The sequence below is a fragment of the Hippoglossus hippoglossus genome, chromosome 24 (genome assembly GCF_009819705.1).
Source record: "Hippoglossus hippoglossus isolate fHipHip1 chromosome 24, fHipHip1.pri, whole genome shotgun sequence".
NCBI lineage: Eukaryota > Metazoa > Chordata > Actinopteri > Pleuronectiformes > Pleuronectidae > Hippoglossus > Hippoglossus hippoglossus.
Window position 1 is genome coordinate 11809596 of NC_047174.1, and position 18070 is coordinate 11827665.

At 40.9% G+C, this 18070-nt stretch overlaps 2 protein-coding genes across 7 annotated transcripts in view; both read left to right on the plus strand.

Annotated features, from left to right (window-relative positions):
- The first annotated feature begins 12360 nt into the window (after positions 1-12360).
- LOC117758889 lies at positions 12361-15852 on the plus strand. Of its 2 annotated transcripts, XM_034580920.1 has the most exons (9): positions 12361-12384; positions 12431-12583; positions 13129-13250; positions 13390-13441; positions 13544-13687; positions 13856-13900; positions 14884-14925; positions 15162-15359; positions 15477-15852. In XM_034580920.1, the coding sequence occupies exons 2-9, from the start codon at positions 12523-12525 to the stop codon at positions 15731-15733; spliced, it is 921 nt and encodes a 306-aa protein (XP_034436811.1). In that variant the 5' UTR covers positions 12361-12384; positions 12431-12522; the 3' UTR covers positions 15734-15852. The 2 variants fall into 2 exon arrangements, with proteins under 2 accessions (XP_034436811.1, XP_034436810.1); XM_034580919.1 differs by having other exon boundaries at positions 12373-12583.
- A 1238-nt stretch (positions 15853-17090) lies between these two features.
- Positions 17091-18070, plus strand: part of LOC117758873 (A-kinase anchor protein 7-like) — a 40295-nt gene continuing 39315 nt past the window's right edge. Inside the window, exon 1 of one of the 5 annotated variants that reach the window (XM_034580894.1) lies at positions 17091-18003. In XM_034580894.1, coding sequence (XP_034436785.1) covers positions 17830-18003 — 174 coding nt within the window. In that variant the 5' untranslated portion in view covers positions 17091-17829. The remainder of the gene's footprint in view (positions 18004-18070) is intronic. The other 4 variants (XM_034580892.1, XM_034580890.1, XM_034580891.1 and 1 more) reach the window with 4 other exon arrangements.

Below are 18070 nucleotides of genomic sequence, written 5' to 3' on the forward strand. Positions count from 1 at the left end.
GTGTGGGCAACCACACACACACACACACACACACACTGATAAAATGCACAAGACACACACACACATCTACGCCAGGAATGACACATACTCGTATGTGCAAGTTAATCACAACCTGTCTGTCTCGCACATTCACAAAGTGTTAGTTTTTAATATTCAATGAAAGTGTAGCGATAACAGATGCCACCATCAGTCTGCTGAAACTATCTGTGTCCATGAAGTATATTCATGGAGGTTAATTGTTAACCTTGATGTAATTCATATCCCAAAAACATATATTCATATATTGAGTGTTGAATCATTTCTTTGCACAGCAACAGTCTAGTGAAGTAGGTAAAGATAGTAGTTAAGATAACAAACAGACACACACAGTAATATCAACATGAGATGTTAAAGTTAGTGTTGTTAAGTTGTTTCTGAAACTTTTTTATCTTATTTGTTGAAATCATCTTCACGTCCATCAACAGATAAAGTTGTCTGTGGGCTGCATTGAAATTATATTTTGAACAACCCAGACACATTCCACCCTCAGGGACTGAGGCTGATGCTGCTACTATTGGTTTTTTTCACAATCCTTTTCTATATATTGTTACACTTATATAAAGAGACATCTTGGATAGAGAGAGGCCTCTTACAATTTTACAATATTTTTTCAAAGTGGAGCCAGCTCTTGCTAACCTTTCCAGGATAATCGGGAAGATGTGCATATGTCATTCACAGTGAGCAAATCTGAGGATTAGAACCAGCAACCCTCTGATCACAACCTCTCACAAGCTGATAGCAGCATGCACAACTTGTCAACATTTTTCCAAGAAACCACAGTTTAGAGGCAAAGCAAGATTATGTACATAGCACATTTGAAAAACAAGGCCATTCAAACTGCTTTACATAAAATGCAAAAGTTATCATGACATCATAATACAGGGGAACACATCTGTAATAACAACTACCACAGTATTAGTGTCTGATTACAACACATTTTTTGTCAAATTTTTTTAATTCCCAGTGTTTGACAAGAACTGTACAAAAATTAATAAAAGTTGTCAAACCAAAATACCACCACGGTGAAGTAATACCGTGTAAGTCAGGATTTTACTTGGCAGCTGCAGGAAGAACAAGTTATAAACTGAAGAAAGCTGAACTAATGATCCAATGATGTGGAGCGTTCTTTCTTCTTCTGTTGCACATTTAGTTCTTAACCCCGTCCCCGTGGTGACAAGTTCAGACATCAGCAGCTGTTGGAGGCTGTGTCGGGTTGCCAGGTCAAAACTGTCGTTACAGCTGTGGTAACATTTGGCGGAGGTTGCTATAGCTTCTGATGGTGTGTGTGTGCGTGTGTACTTTTCTTTCAATAATTGTGAGGACATTTTGGGGCGGTCGTCACAACTCAAAGGTTAGGACTTAGGCACTATGTGTTCATTTTGTCCGTATTGGTGCACATCTTCTGAAAACTTAAGGATACAGAGGAAAGAGACTAAACGGAGCAGTACCACCGGGAATTATGGGGGGGCAGTGCAACAAATAGTTCATGCGGGATGAGGAAGAAATCTCAACAGTGGCGAAGGTTTTACCGATGTTGCTTCACCAAAAAATTTGTGTAGGCTCATTCTTAACAATCACAACCTCCTCCACTGTCGCCATGTTTGTTGTCAGAAAGTCTCGACTCTGCACTGCCCTCTAGTGGAGGCATTGCTTAACAATGATGCCAATATAAAGAACACAGAAGTATATGCGTAGTGACAGTTACATAATTGAAACAGTCATATCTCTTTTCGTACCTAAAGGAAACATGAATTAACCTTTGGGGTTATGCAGTCAGTTGTGATGGTTAAGGTCAGGTGGCTAGGTATAGCATTATGTTAATGAGTGTCCTTGCAACTACGGAAAGACAAGAACATGTGTGTGTGTCATCACTGAACTCTGAACTATTCTACCAGACACCCAGCAGCACAACTGTCAAGCACTTGTGTTGCTTTGTGATATATTATTCATGTTTTTCCATCCGGTTCAAACACGTATATATAATACATTTTGTACACACCATGTAGCGGCACAGGTCTCAATCTCTATTGATGTTTTGGTTTTGACACAGCAGCGTTTTTTAATGTGTGATATCTTCCACTCCGGGGCATCTTATAAATCCAAAACAGATTTCAGGATCAGCGGTGCCACCAGCCTTTGATCACACCCACCGCGTGATGAGATTCGTGTTGCCAAAAGTCTGGAGTGTGTTTACACACGGTGTTTACAGCACTCCGGTTAGCCGCCCCTGATCCCATTGAGTTCTTACGCACAATAAGCTGTTTACTGTACATGCATCTTCATATCCCCATCATTAATAATTCCTCGGATGGTAATATTGCACAGAACACGGCACTATAAGCACAAAAGCCAACATTTGGCTGCATGATGAGTTTGCAGGAGGCTGAACTCTGGCCAGTGTTGCAAAAGCAGACTGCTGCTACTGTTATTAATGTTCCAGCAGGAGATCTGTGGACTTTTCCAAAGATGAACAACCTTATATCCAGGTTATTGCACAACAAATATTTAACCCTTTGATATGATTCTTGAATTTCTTTGATCCTTGAGAGAGTTGAATTTATGTTTTTACCCATGCCCGTTTATTCGTTGATTGGTTTGTATATTTGGTCACATAAAAACCACTGGACGATTTCCAGGATTTTTTAGAAAACTTTCTTTAACATTGAAAGACAGGTTGTTTTTTTGAAACATTTTAGTAGATTTCTTAGATACGGAGCCAAAGGGTCAGGCGATCATTTTTTTTAAAGATTACTTTTTTCTTTCTCTTGCAGCACTTTTGAGTTACCTCACAATATTCTAACATTATCAATCTACTACTGCGTGACCTTGCAGCACTTTTCACAGCTGTAGACGCATTTTTCTGTTTGAACACCTCACAAAGAAAACATATTGCAGAAAAAGCAAAACTAATCCTCAAAAATATTCTCTTTGTGATTCTTACTCCGTACTCATGTTTAGAGGACTGATAACTAGAGCGTGTGCTAGTTGATGCAGATCCGCCAAAATATCCAGATCTAGTGAATTCTGATGTGGTTTCATGAAGGGACTGCTGGGCCTTGGTGGAGGGATGAACTCTACTGAGGGACATTCTAGTTATATTAATATATTTGTGAAAGCAGCTGTTGTTCTACACATGATGTGGAGCTGTTTGGTTTTAAAAATCAGACAAAGGCAGTTGTGTCAAAGGTTATGAATCAGTAACTATTATTGTTAAAGGAACTGAAATGTGTCTCAGTTACTAATAGAATAGTTTGAGAGAAGTAACACAATATCTCTAAATTGAATTGGTCGATTGTCACAGTGATGACAAGACTCCAGGAAGTTACCGCACGCAGCCAAGAAATACACAGCGTCCCTCTAAATAATCACAACATGGCGGCTGTACATCGTGGTTTTTGCACATATCAAACAAAACTTGTTAATTGGCGAGTTGTGGATTCACTGGTTGACAGAGTTTGTTCCTTCCAAATAAACCTGTGGCCGACTGTTTCCCCTCCTCTAATCTTTATGCGAATGTGTCTTTATGTGTATCGTTTGAGTGCGTAGTAAAATTAATGACTGTGGTGTAAAACACTACACAGCCTGGGAATGCAATGAATATAACAATGAATAAAAGACTCCAAAAGAGCCGAGCTTTACAGACAGTGTGCTGCACATGCACAGAGTAGAAGCCATATATTGTTTTTTAGAGGGACGACACGTCTCCACATCCTCCAGACGTAATAATCAGAATATTGGAGCCGACATTTTGAGCTTTTGACATCATTTGGAGCCAGAGACTGCGCAGTAGTGATGGGTGGCGTGGAGCCACAGTATCGGGGTCCTGCATGTGCTCGACCAATTCGGAGTCAGTCTCAGTTGTCAATAATAACGTTCCACCCAAAACAACAACTTTAAAACCAAGTCCCAACCTGAGTTGTGAAGATGAAAAATATCCCGGATGCGAGCGCTGCCATCTTTCACATTTGGGGACAGAGTCAGCACAGCAGCGATCGGGGGATGATTCTGATACACTGCACTGCTGATACACACTCTCAACCAACCGTGAGTCAGTCCCAGCTGAGCTCAGTCTCAGTTTTAAGAACTTCTCAAAATGACAAATACAACCTTTTCCATGTTGGTGGATGGGACATGGACCAAACTAAAAAAAGTACACATCTATGTCTAATACTATAGCCAGCCTCCAGGGGGCAAATGAGATGATTTGTCTTCATTTTTGGGGAGCTGTCATGTCATCCATCTTTATTTACAGTCTACGGTAGAAGCACAAAAAATGCAATGCAGTATATAAGTACGTTTTCTTTGTTCCAACCGGCTCCGAATCACTTCATCTGTTCCTTTGCATGTTGTTTTAATTAGAAGGGTTTGGTCGTGCTTTAGCTGTATCACAGCATCTTTGATGTAAATTATAATTTATCCTTGTTCTATATCGATACTTTGGAGATCCATTTTAATCTTCTCACAGATTCAGTTGGCATCGTGGTGCAATCTATTTAAAAGCACAAGCCAGCCCTCTGCAGCGCGGCACAACACTAGTGTGTTCTCTATTTTCCAGAAACAAAATAATAAGACAGATGTTGTCACATTATTTAGCATTATATTCACAAACAGAATTCAGATACGAGTCCTGCAGGCCGGTGTTAGGCAGAGAAATGAGGAGGATGTTAAATTCGCGGCTGAGGTTTGTCAACCTGAGAGCACTGTTCTGTCATCACGGCACTGAAAGGTAATCTGGTTCTCCATGCTGCTGTTGTGATCAAAGAACTCACACTCCCATGACTATCACACACAACAACCCACACAGACACGATGAGGCTCGACACACACACACACACACACACACACACACACACACACACACACACACACACACACACACACACACACACACACACACACACACACACACACACACACACACACACACACACACACGAGGCACGCACACGCACGAGGCACGCACACGCACACAGCTGCAAAACAGAATCCAACAAGAGATCAATTCAAGTTGCACCGAAAAAGGATAATTCATTTTATTTTCTAACATTTCAACTTCTCAGGGGTTTTGTAACGATCCCACATTTCACGCAGAACTATGAGAAAGTTAGCGGCAGCTTGTAGATTTAGACTTAATTTGTTTTGTTTGAAATAAATAAAGACGTGGCTCATGCTCTGGCTCCCAAATGGTTTCAGAACGTGCACAGATGACCGTTTGAAATTTAACAAATGCTGGAGTTGTGACAGCAGAGGGATTTTAAATGATCTGCAGCTAAGCTTCAGAAAATATGAGCCCAGTTCAGGAGGTGGTTGTGTTTGAGTGGCTGTTAAATGTCGTTTTCTACCTTCATGCACACATTAGTGTTTTTAAAAACGTGCAGTACCACCATCAATCGTTGTTGCAGCCCACAACATCCACTGTACCAAACCCCCAGCGGCCTTCCTCACGAGGGACTCTAACCAGCCCTCCTTTCATGCTTTAGTCACCCCGCCAGGACTGCAGCAACATCCCTCCTGGCTCAACTCCCAAAGCACTCTTCAGCCCTTACATCCAGCAAACACACACACACAAACACAGCCCGCAGTCCCACCGCCGGTTCCACCTGGCTGTTTGTATCGAATACAAAACCGCGGCGCTCAAACCTCCAGGCCTCGAGTCTAGCTGTGCACGTCAGCCTCTGTGATCTGCATTCTTTCGTTACCTGCCACTTAGCTTTCCTCTCCCTGCGGCAGGCTGGCTACCCCCCCCCCCCTTCTTCCTCTACCCCCACCTCCTCCTCTCTAAAGGTGGAATGACTTGACTCCAGACAGATCAGCTTAGTCATTCCCCATTTTCCACCGTATAACCCAAAAACCCTATATTACTTCTTCCCTCTTCTGCCTCCTCAGTAAGTGCATTTGGGAGAGGGGATCAAGTACAGGTTGTGCTTACTGTAAAAAAGAGATGCAATTGCAGTGACAGGTAAGATTGAAGTGATTTAACTATTCATCTAAAAAAACCTTCTTTGTTTTTTTTTCTTCCTTCCTGGGGACTTCAGTCAGAGGATGCTACAGGGCGAGCGAGCGAGCACCAAAGAGAATGGGGGAAAAAAGCACAAGAGGGAGAGAGAGATAATGAGGAGGGGCAACACTGAGACAGTGGAGAAGACATTGAGTAAGATAAATTGCCAGAACTGTACAGACTGAGCAGCTTGGTGTTCTGTTTCACCAACTCGACGCCCAAACAGCTCACATAGAAGCTGGTAGACGTTGTCAGGTAAACTCACTGTATATATATTCAATAAATTAAGATTCAAGATATGTAAATGAAACAAATCCTCTCATGTCAGGGATGAGTTAGGACGGCAACTAACTTTTCTGTTACTTTGTGTTTTTAAAATCAATTTTAATTAAAATAAAAAATGTCCATCACTGTTTCCCACAGCCCAAGGTGGAGAATTGTAAATTTTCAGTCATACAAAATGAAGAAATCAACAGGTTGAGTCAAGGAGAAACTCAATATTTACCATTTTTAGTAAAAAAATGTCAGTCACTGCTTTGGTCCAGACTGAAATGTCTAAAAACGCACTGATTGGGCTGCAATGAAAATTTGTGAAGGGATTCTTGGTTCTCTAGGGATAAATCATAACAATTTTGAGACGATTTCAAGTCAATTCAAATTTAAAACATTTCCTATAATTTCGTTAATGATTAAATACCTCATAGACTCAGTCCACCGAACCTAAAGCTGCACCACAGCTGCTGCACAAAGAGCTGTTCACCTTTTTATTCAAAGTTCAGTGAAGCTTTACTCGAGCTGAAGCTTTTACTATAATGAGTTGTTGTTGTTTTGTCACAAAACACACTGTTGTTGTGATTGCCAATTTCACTTACATTGATGAGTCCCAGCCGCTGCTGCTACAGCTACATTTTGTGTGTCCAAACTGCAACAAATTCAAAACTGCAGTCGCCCAAGAGTCCCGTAACAATACACAGGGCGGGAATGAAGCAGGTAAGACGAACGGTTCTCTGTAGATGTGAGCCACATATACGAGAGATTTCTGGAATTAGTAAATATAAGATATAACCTAAGTTGATTATTGTGATCGGCCCTTTTCCAATAAACAAATAAAAAAATGAAAAAACATCAGCATGTTGACATTATCATTGGAAACCTTTAGCCACGGCTATGTTAACATTTAGCTGAAAGCACTAATGTGCCTAGATGACTTAATTGATTGACCAAGCCTTATTAACTAACATGTTCATGTACTTAAAGCTCATTATTGACATTATTTGCATTAACGTTAGCTTTACTGATTATAATGCTAAAATGAGCATGTTAGGAACTTTTCTGGGAGCAATCTTCTTATTGATATTGTGTGGGGTTTGGGTTTAACATTCTTACTCATTCTATGAACATAGTTTAACATAATTAAAATGTATTGCCGCATTGTGCATTACCCTGTGAATGGATAGAAACGGGAACAAATGTGAGTGGGAATGAGCCACATCTATTTTTCTGCTGTTATGTAACCCACCCCCATCAGCCCAATTCAGTCAGTGCCCGGAGAAAGGGGGGGGGGGGTCTATTTAATCAAAAAAGAGTGTCACATTAATTCAGACAAATTTAAGCAATCTAGTTTTCTAATAAAGCTGTCATATTTGCATCCTGTGACTTACACTCGCCATCGTTTTAGATTAATTCCCGTCACAACCCTTTGATTTATGAATGCATAATAACTGAGGGCAATGTCTGTGACTGTGAGAGAGAGAGAGGGTGTGTGTGTGTGTGTGTGTGTGTGTGTGTGTGTGTGTGTGTGTGTGTGTGTGTGTGTGTGTGTACGAAGCCTTGACTTTTAATCTAACATGTTGCTTCTGCCGAGATGAGAGAAAATCACATTCTTACAATAATTGACCGTGTTAAAAAGGAAAGATCAGAGTCGTGGTGTGAAAGCGCATGGCCAGGTTGCGTCATCGGTTCCGTGTTTTACAGCAGCCTCTCATCTTTCCTTATCTCACGGCCGTTTGTTTGAAAGCACTGGACACCGAAGAATTTCTTCTCTCCACTTGACATTGTCGTTTTATAGGCATTCACAGTTTCTGAATGGAGACTTTGTCTGGAGAAAGGTTGACATCTGCTCTATCCGGTATACACGGATATTAAGAGGATTTGTGTCTGTAACCGTTGCTTCAAGGTATTTCCTCTCTTTGTGGCAGCTGTGCAGAAGAAATTGCGAGGCGTTCTGACAACAACTGACAACGATTGTGGGCCGTAAGTCCCATTTTTGATTATCCTTTGGTTTTTAGTGACTGCACCGGAGTAGCAGCGTTTTCTTCCGTTACTTTTCCAAAGTATATGGATTTTATGCACGGAAATATAAGACTTCCTCCATCAAAGCAACTGGTTCGATACGTGTGAGTCAATTCCACCTCCCTGAAGGAATATTATTAGGAAGACATTACTCCAGCTTGTCAACTCATCTGTTGTTGCCAAATGACTTGAGATACATGCTTTTCACTTCACTGCAAAAAGTAACTGAAGTGCATACATTGAGTGCATAACTCAATGCGAACTCAACAGGTCAGATACATCATAGAAGTCGGAGCTCATCTGCAAACATGTCCGCTGATGTCAGTCTGCTTTGCATTCACCTTTTTGTGTTCCAGCATCTAGAGTTAATTCTGAGGACAGGGATGATGGAGCAGACAGAGGGTTCATCGTTCACCGAGCAAACATCTAAAACCAGAGAACTTTGTGCTTGGAGAACTGTGCTCTCTGATGCAAATAGAGAGTTTGGGCAGATTTGAGCCAACGCGAGTCTCGATCATCTTAATGATGAGCTAACCAGCTCCGCAGGGAGGCTCCATGCATTCCTGACTTTTGGCCACATCTCGTAGAAGCTTGGTGTTTACTGGATGATCCCAGAACTTGGATTAAAATGAAGACAGATTGCACAGTCGCTGTCTTTGCCCTTCAGGAAATTGGTTCTTCTGTGCTTTGTTCAATAGTAATTGAAGTTGTGAGCAGAATATAGAAATGTATCTTTATGCCTTTTGGGAAAAAAAATGTAATAAAAACAAATCTACTTAAGTTGGAAAGACACAGAGAATGTTTAACATGCTTTTATCTCTTGATTACTGCAACAGCCTTTATTAACAGTCTGAAGCAAAGAGCTATTGATTGAGTTATAGATCGTGCACAAGTCAACTGGCAGGCTTTTTAAACCAGAATCACAATCTGTTGCTGTCATGTGGTTTGTTGTCATGTTGTCATCATGTGCTTTATAAAAATAAAGATTCTTAATAGAAGTTATACTATAATCCAATTTAAATGAATTAGAAAAAAAACTTTTGTTTGATGTTATTTCTGTTTCGCTTAATTTCGTTGATATGAGGCACAGTGTAGGTTCACCGAGTAAGAAATGCCCCATATGTCACGTGCACAGCTCCCGCTACCCCTGTGCTCCAGCAGCTCCTTCACTTTTCATCCAATCACCACGTTACACGCTCGCCTTGAGCCGATCACCCCTTGGTGTTCTACTTCCTGTCAGAGTCGAAAACGCCAGATTTCTGTGTGAGCAAGAAATTAATTTTCCTTCTAACTTAATCTTTCTCATGAGTTTCTCTGTACATCTCCACTGATTGAACTGATATGTGTTGCCATCCTGCCCACTTGATAATTTGTGCTGGGCGTATTTATTGTAAAAGACATTTGTACGCGATAAATAAAGCACCCTGAGCAGGTTGCCAGTCCAACAAACAGAGACAAACTACCATCACATTCACATTCACACCTTTGAACTATAGGATGAAGCTAGAGTACTGGGAGAAATTCCAATACAAAGTATAAGACACTGGGATTCGGACCAGGAATCATCTAGCTGTGAGGCAACAGGGCCAGCCACCACTTCACCATGCTGCCCAACCATTCATGTAATCCTGTCACTCATAAACAAGACCAGCAAGTAAGAATGACACACGTTTGTTTTAAATCCTGGCTCCAGCCTTAAATCTGGAGGCCAAACCAGCCTTTAAACTTCTCTGTTGAGATTCCTGCCTTCACTGGATCAAACACATAGACTCCTGGTACCCAATTATCATCTTCCAGCCAAAGATTGCCACTGCTTGTAAAAAAGAAACCACTCTGCTGAACAAGCTTTGCCGTTAAATGTTTGACTAAGTAACCTTCTTTTTATGTATTCCCAAAAAGGACGGAGAATATCAAAGAGCTCCTGTTGTTCTCGTTGTAAATAAAGCATTAATCTCTTCTTTTGACATAATTAACGTTAGTGTTTTGTTCCACTGTAGAGGGTTCAAAGACTGAAGCGAATATCAAAAGCATGTGAGCTGCACAGGAACAACGCTAAGCCGTTGAAGGAGCACTCGCACATGTTCAGTGGTGCACGACGCAGAGCGATCTGCACAAAACTGTCTTATATTCCATCACCATACATGACGGAGACTAAGAAGCACCACCGGGAGCTGTCTGGCCCCCTGCAGAAAGTCTGACACGGGAGAGAAAAGCCCTTCACTCACTGACAGTGTCACAGCTTCGAGGAAAGAAACTCAGCTTCCAACACTTGCAGACAAACCGCTGAGTGACTTTAGACTTGGATTCTACATCGCTCCTCGCTTTTCTTTATTCTTCGGCATCGTCATCTGCAATGCTGAGTGTTTCGAAAGAACAGAAAGCTCGTCTGAGAAGAGGAACTAACTGAACTACAGACTCACTCATTTCAGGGAGAAACAGATAAATACACACAGTGCACACACAAGAGACAGGGTACACCCATGACAGGACTGACATATTAGACAAACTCAGATTCACACCTATGGGCAATTTAGGATCTCCAATTCATGGATGTTCTCCCCATGTCTGCACTCCGCACAGAAAGACCCTGATCTGCCAGCAGGTTCGAACCCAGAAGCTTTAATCTGTAATCACCAGTACACCAGCATGTGATCCCTTTGCAGAAAATGTATCCAACACACAGTTTGGTCTTTGTCGTGCTCCCATTTATGATCTGGATTTTTACAAGCAATCATATATTATCACATTTTAAAGCAGCACAAAGTTAATAGAGTGGAGAGTAAGTCAATATAATATGATAAATAATAAATAATATAAATATTAAGTCTTGCAGTAGTGTATCACTGCGTCCACACCCTGAGAGTCTGTATAGAGAAAGAAGGATATCATTTTACAAAAGCCTAACAAAATGCAGCAGTGCAATAATATTAATAATATTACATTACTTCCCATGAAGTATTTTTTCACTTTTTGCACTATTCCTGTTTGCACTTCTCTCATCCTATAATCCACCATGTGCCTTATGACTGCATAATTTGTTGTACTACCCTATATGTTCTGTACACTGGGGATCAGAGAGAGACGGTATTTACATCGTGTACATTTGGCAAAATTGACAATAAAGTTGACTTTGCCTTTGACTTGAAAAGTTGTGCAGTGCTGCCCTCTGCTGGTTTCACTCGACATGGGAACATAAACTCTTACTGGAGAGGATATATGATGCCACATTAACTCTGTGACGCACATCTGGGTAAACAATGACAGTGTTTATAATAATAATAATAAATATAATAATAATAATAATTAATTATTAGTAATAATGATACTAATAAGTCACCGGAGGTTCACTATGATATGATATATACACACACATATATACATATACTTCGAAGTCATAAAGAGAGTGGAAGCAGCTGATCGTGACCAAGCCCCATTGACCAATGATCGTTCGCAGCGTCGTTTACGTATGACGCAAGTCGACATTCTAACTTTCACTTTCTCTTCTTGGCTGATCGTCATGGTCAGACTCACATTCTGCTGAAACACTTGATCGCCAGCGAGACGAACCCTTGATGCTTTAAAATTATTGGACAGTTATTGATTATTCTTATATTATATATATATTGATTATGGAAGTCAATCATGTGTCGTGTGACTCGGATCAAAAAGGTCAGTGTTTCTTTTTCCTTTTCTTTTCCTTCCACCGTTTTCTCCAGTGTTACGTCGTGATGTTCATGCTGTCGTCACAACTGGTTTATGTCTTGTTTTTGTAATATGTTATGAAAAACATCAAGTCAAAGAGAGAGGCAGAGGGGGAAGGGGGGCAGAAAAACAGGGAGGAACGGGGCGGGGGGGGGGGGGGGGGGGGCGGGGTAGAGGGGGGAGAAAGACGTAGAGAGAGAAAGATACAGGGGGAGAGAAAAAGGGAGAGGAAGAGGGTTGGAGAAGGGGGAAAAGGGAGAAAGCGAAAGGGAGGGGGGGAGAAAGAGAGAGGGGGGATTAATGAAGGGAGGAAGAGGGGGGAGAAAGGAAGGAGGGAGAAAGAGATGGGGGAGGTGGCGATAGAAAGAGAAGGTGGGAGAGAAAGAGGGAGAGAGGGAGGATGACGTGAACAGAGAGGCTCATTGTTCTAAAAGTCCTGTTCTTGTTATTTATCCGTTTGTTTTTTGTTTGTTTTTTCTTCCGGTGTAGTCATGGGAGCTTTACTGAAGGAAATACAGCTCAACTACAAAAAGGCAGCCGACGTCCTCACACGTGAGTGACCTTTTCTAACATGCATATCCACAGGAAACACACGCACCACCACCATACTGACCAAAATGATATTATCAACATTTTGTTAATAAGTCCAGAAAATGTAGCAGATGCAAGTGTCACAATATATTTATTAGAAGTAAAAAATAACATAGCACCATATAACAACACACGTGCTAAATTGACATTTAAGAGTTCAGGCTTGAGCTTGCTGAGGAACTCACTTCTGAAGGTTATGATAATGCTGAAGATAGCCTGCTGCTTCTTCTGCCACATTTTTAAGACACAAAACTAATACAGGTTGCCACGGCAATCATGGTAATTAAAGGTAGAAAAGCTCCACCTTATAGTCAGAACTTGACCACAGTATATAGTGAAGCTGGTAACAGTTCCCTCGCTGTAGGTTTATTGTTCAAGCACCAGTCAGGGTTTAGTCCTCCCTCAGAGACACTTGAACACCTGACAGGGAAATTCAAAAGGACTGATTTTGTAACATTATCAACAAAACTACCTGCTCAACACCTGCGTACTGTATTTACATATAGAAGCAGGTTTTGAAACCGACATTGACATCCAGTCACTGACTCGAGAGGACCTGCACGAGCTGTTTCCCGGAGTCGAGGATCTCAGACTGCGAAAGACCGTGTTTAGTATGATTCACAAACCGGTGAGTTAACAGGTTATAAGAAGTTGTGATAAAGAAGAGCTAAGTAGAGATACATGACTTAGGAACTACTAACAAGGAATAATAATGATGAGTAAAATGCTCTATTAGTATTATTTCTGTTATATTGTTTGTGTTTCAGAAGTCAGCAAATGTGCTGCTAAAAGAACTGAGAGAGCTGCAAAATAATAGCTGTAAGTTTACATTGCATTTCTAACACTTGGCCTGTGTGGTGTGTAAAGTAACTATGTTGCCTTTCAAATTCTAACACCCTCAACCTGTTACTCTCCCTCCAGCTGTCCAAACTGACCCTGGGCTCTTAATGGACCACATCCAATTCATACATTCACAAGTGGCAATTTTGCAGGACCTCCTTATTACTAATATTGACCTACCGAAGAACATCAACACAAGTCAGCGGGACTCAAAAGCTGACAAAGGTCATACTTCTGTTTTATTTTAGTGTCATTGTATCTTAAGTGCGTATGAAACCTCATCATTAACAGGAAGAAGCAATATTTCAGTTTCATGTTTATAAACATTATGTTTTTAATATATAATGTGTATTATAGTTATTACTATATCACAGTTAAGTTTGTACCCTATAGGTTATTTGTCAGAAACAAGAGGTGGCCATCCACAAGGAGCACAAGGTACATCTCTGTTTATTCCATGACCCACTCTTATGACGTGGGAAATGAGTCGTGCAGCCCAACTAGTTGATGTGTGTCATTTGATTGAGCACTGCAGTTGTCTGACTGGCTTTTTCATACTATTAATTCATCCATCCATCGAATGTCTTTAGCTTATAGGAGGTTGGGTCGCAAATGGGGCATTCCAGACGTCCCCCTCCCCAGCCACGGTCTTTAGCTCTTTCTGGGGGGGATCCCAAGGTGTTCCCAGGTCAGATGGGATATGCAATTCCTCCAGTGAGTTCTGGATCTACCCTGGGTTATACTCCCAGTTGGCTGTGCCCAGTAAACCGCCAGTGGAAGGTGCCCAGGAGGCATCCTGACCAGATGTCTGAACCACCTCAACTGTCCCCTTTCGATGCGAAGGAGCTGCAGTTCTACTCCGAGCTCCAGATGTCTAAACTCTTCACCCTATATCTCTATGGCTGAACCGCAGCTAACCTACCGGGGAAACTAATTTTGGCTTCTTGTATTCACATCCTCATTTTTTCAGTCACTACTCAGAGCTTGTGAGCGCAGGTGAAGGTTGGAATGTAGTTCGACCGGTAAATCAAAAGCTTTGCCCTGCGGCTCAGCTCCTTCTTCACCACAAACAGTCCGGTACACCGGCTGCACTACTGCTGATGCTACACCGACCCACCTGTCAATCTCATGCCCCACCTTACCCTCACTCGTGAACGAGACAACTGAGATACTTAAACTCCTTCACTTGTGGCCAAATCCGGAGAATTCAAGAAAGTGAATAGGCGACAAAATGGGGTTAAAGTGTGTGTGTGTGTGTGTGTGTGTGCGCGCGCGCGCGCGCGCGCGCGCGCGCGCGCGCGCTATGGTATTATTTCAGAACCTCAAATTCCACATCTTGGGAGCATTTGTTTAATATAAACAAACCTGAGTCCAATTGGTAAAAAGAATACAACCAACTGTGGTTCTGTCTTTCCAATTAGGAGACTCAATCACCGAGACGTCAGCAAAGGACTCTCAGGAAGGTAAGGTGAATAATTTAACAATCAGCAGTTAGCTCATTGTGCACAGGTTAGTCTGTGACTGCAGTAGCAGCACAGTACTACTAGTAGCAGAAGCAGTAAAGAAGGTCTGATTAACTGGGTCTTATTTATAAAATGGGAGCTTACAATTAGGGTTGTTTATACTTCACTCGTAGCAAGATCACTCGATTCTTGTAATTGTACACGTGTCAGCTTCACAACCCTTTTTCTTCCTATAGCCACAGTGAAGTACAAGATGGTTGTCGGAGGTCAAACCTTTGGCGCCCATAAACAGCTGATGGCTCAAGTGAATCAAGGCACTCACGGCGGCATTCAGTTTTTGGAAAACTCGGAGGACAGCCAGATTATTATTGTCTTCTGTCCAATCACTTCACGCGCTGAGTCAGACGTGAAGGCAGCCATGAATGGTGTCCCAGGTAAGGGTTGATATATTAGTAACATAGTCTTTTTAATTCAGAATTCAAAGAAATATAAATATCTTGATTATATATTGTGTACATAAAATATATATCCCTTTCTTTTTTCCCCCACAGGTGACAAACCCATCATTCTGGTGAAAATGCACCATGTATGTGAGCCCAAGCCCTCACTGTGTTTAGATACATCGATTGATGACAGGAATAATGTGTTGCAGGTCAATGTTTTCTACCATGAGAACATAGGTGGGTTACTGAGCTGCCAACTAAATACAACGGCTGTCTCTAAGGTCCAAAAAGAATTACTGAACCACAGTAATCATAGACGTAAAGACTGGTCAGGGTTTGTCAAACCCTCGTTCCTGGACTTTTAAACAGGGTGAATAGTCCATTTTAGCAATTTGATGGAGGTAAAAAAAAAAAATTGCAATTGATGGTATCAGCTCCAACATCAGAAACAAACAGAGAAAATGTATAATTAATGGATCTTGAGTTGTGTATTTTATTTAACATTTATTCTAACATTGATGTATGAGTACATCAATAAAGCTAAATATATATTATCAGTATGTTAAACATTGGTATAACTAAAATCACAGAGGAGAAGAAGATATTGATTGATGAGTTTTTTCCCATGTCTGCTGTTCATTTTCTAAAGCTGCCATAATTTAATTTGTTGTGTCTTTGTACCAGTCATGGTTTTTAAGTAAGAGATTTAACAGTGCAGGGGCTACACATTCAGTGCCAACTTTGTGTATTGATCTACGAGAGACAAAACAATGAATAGATTCGCAAATAAAGTTTGTTTTAATGTACATTTTGCTGTAACTGCTTACAATGGAATGCCTCAGAATGCATGATGTGTAATTACTGTACATGATAACACAAATAAACTTCAAGTATGGGTATGATCATAATGGCTGAATGATTCTTTAGTTTTTATCTTCAGAATGTATTTGTCTCGTATTACGTGCAACTCATTTAAGGCTTTGAAGAAGTTCACCTCACATAATGTTTAATAAATACTTAAATACATGCATACTTTCATTACTGTGTGGTATGCATATCTGTAGCTGTAGTTTTTAAGAATTTGTGATTATTAGGGCCTACAATTGGATTTACACCACTAGGCTCCAAATTATATAAGATTAGCTTAGATAAGATAAGATAAGGATGGATGGATGCTTTGTTGATCCCGAGGGAAATTTAGGCATCCAGTAGCACACACAAGAGCATAAGAATAATAAAAGTTCAAAATGAGTCAAGAATAGGTTCACTGCGGTGAGATGAAAGTCTCGCCACCAGAACTACTACAAAGCTGTCACTGTCAAGAAGTACGTGCTTATGGAGATACTGACAATACAAATATTTTAAGTAAAAGGTGATTGAAAGAGACAAGTAACCGAGGCAGAGTATTAAGTAAAATATAAATACTGATTTCAAGATAATAACTAAAGCTTCACAAAGTTGTGCATTAGACTAACATAGCCTGTAAAATTATGGTACAGCAGATGGAAGTGTATTTAAAAAATAAATTTGAAAACAGTGCAAGATAATATAAAGTTATCAGTTATTGATCCCCATTCGAGTATTTGGCAGCACAAGTACAAAATAAATAGAGGTAATAATAATAATAAAATATAATGACATAGAACTATATTGGAGCAATTAGACACAAAAAACAATGACACAGAAATTTACAGCAGTGCCCTAAAATTAAGCCAGTCAGTACATCAAAGCGCAGGAAAGCTTTTTTGAAGTGTATCATGTTGAATTTCTAATTCACTGAATTTAAATAATTCTAAATGCGTCGTTTATTTCATCAAATCAAACCAGACTTTATTTATCTGGCACTTTTACTGCAAAGTTGCAATAGGAGATGCTTTACAAATGAGTCCGAATGCACCAACAGAGTAAAATGCAACAATACAGCATTAGAATTATAATAATGATGATACAAAACAATTAATTTACACTAAGTCAATAACTCCAGCGCCATGTGCTTTTATTGCGAAAAAGAGAAAACCTTTTTTTACACTGAAAAACCCATACCGGAAGTTTACATTGTTTACTAACATGCTGCTTCCGGTTGGGATTCCAAATTAGCGCTGAACTCCTAAATGTGAATTTGAGTCGTTTGTTTGGACTTTTCTTTCTGAGAAACACTTCCACTAGCGAGCTTAATACATCAGCAACATTAGGCTTAGTTATTTAACTATGTTTCGGTTAGTTTAGCTAATTGGCAACAGAACTCCGTTAGCTTATAGTTAGCTAGCCCACCAGCGCAGTTCGTGCAGCATGGCAGTTTGACTCATCTCAACAGGTGTCAGCCACGGGCAGAGAAAGCGTCTCCATCGGTAACTGTCCCGGAGAGAGTTAAGGACACTACTTGATGTATATGGGCCTTCGTTAGCTTGTCATGTCTGGTAACGTCAGTTTTGCTCGTTAGCCAAAGTTTGTGACGCGTGTCATGCTCCTCGGCCGCGTCCCGCTGAGCCTCAGGTGGACGTGTTCACAAAGTGTTGACTTGCTGAGGGTTTTCGTCAATGAGGAGTCGGCGCGGAGGCTGCACCGCGTCTACTCCGCTCACTGTCAACGAGTCGGTGTGTTTCGATCATCTGCACCGCGGCTGGGAAGCGCTGAGGTAATGTCGTGAGATAAACGACATCTGTTCTCACCTGAGTGCACAGGCAATATAACGGGACGTCTTT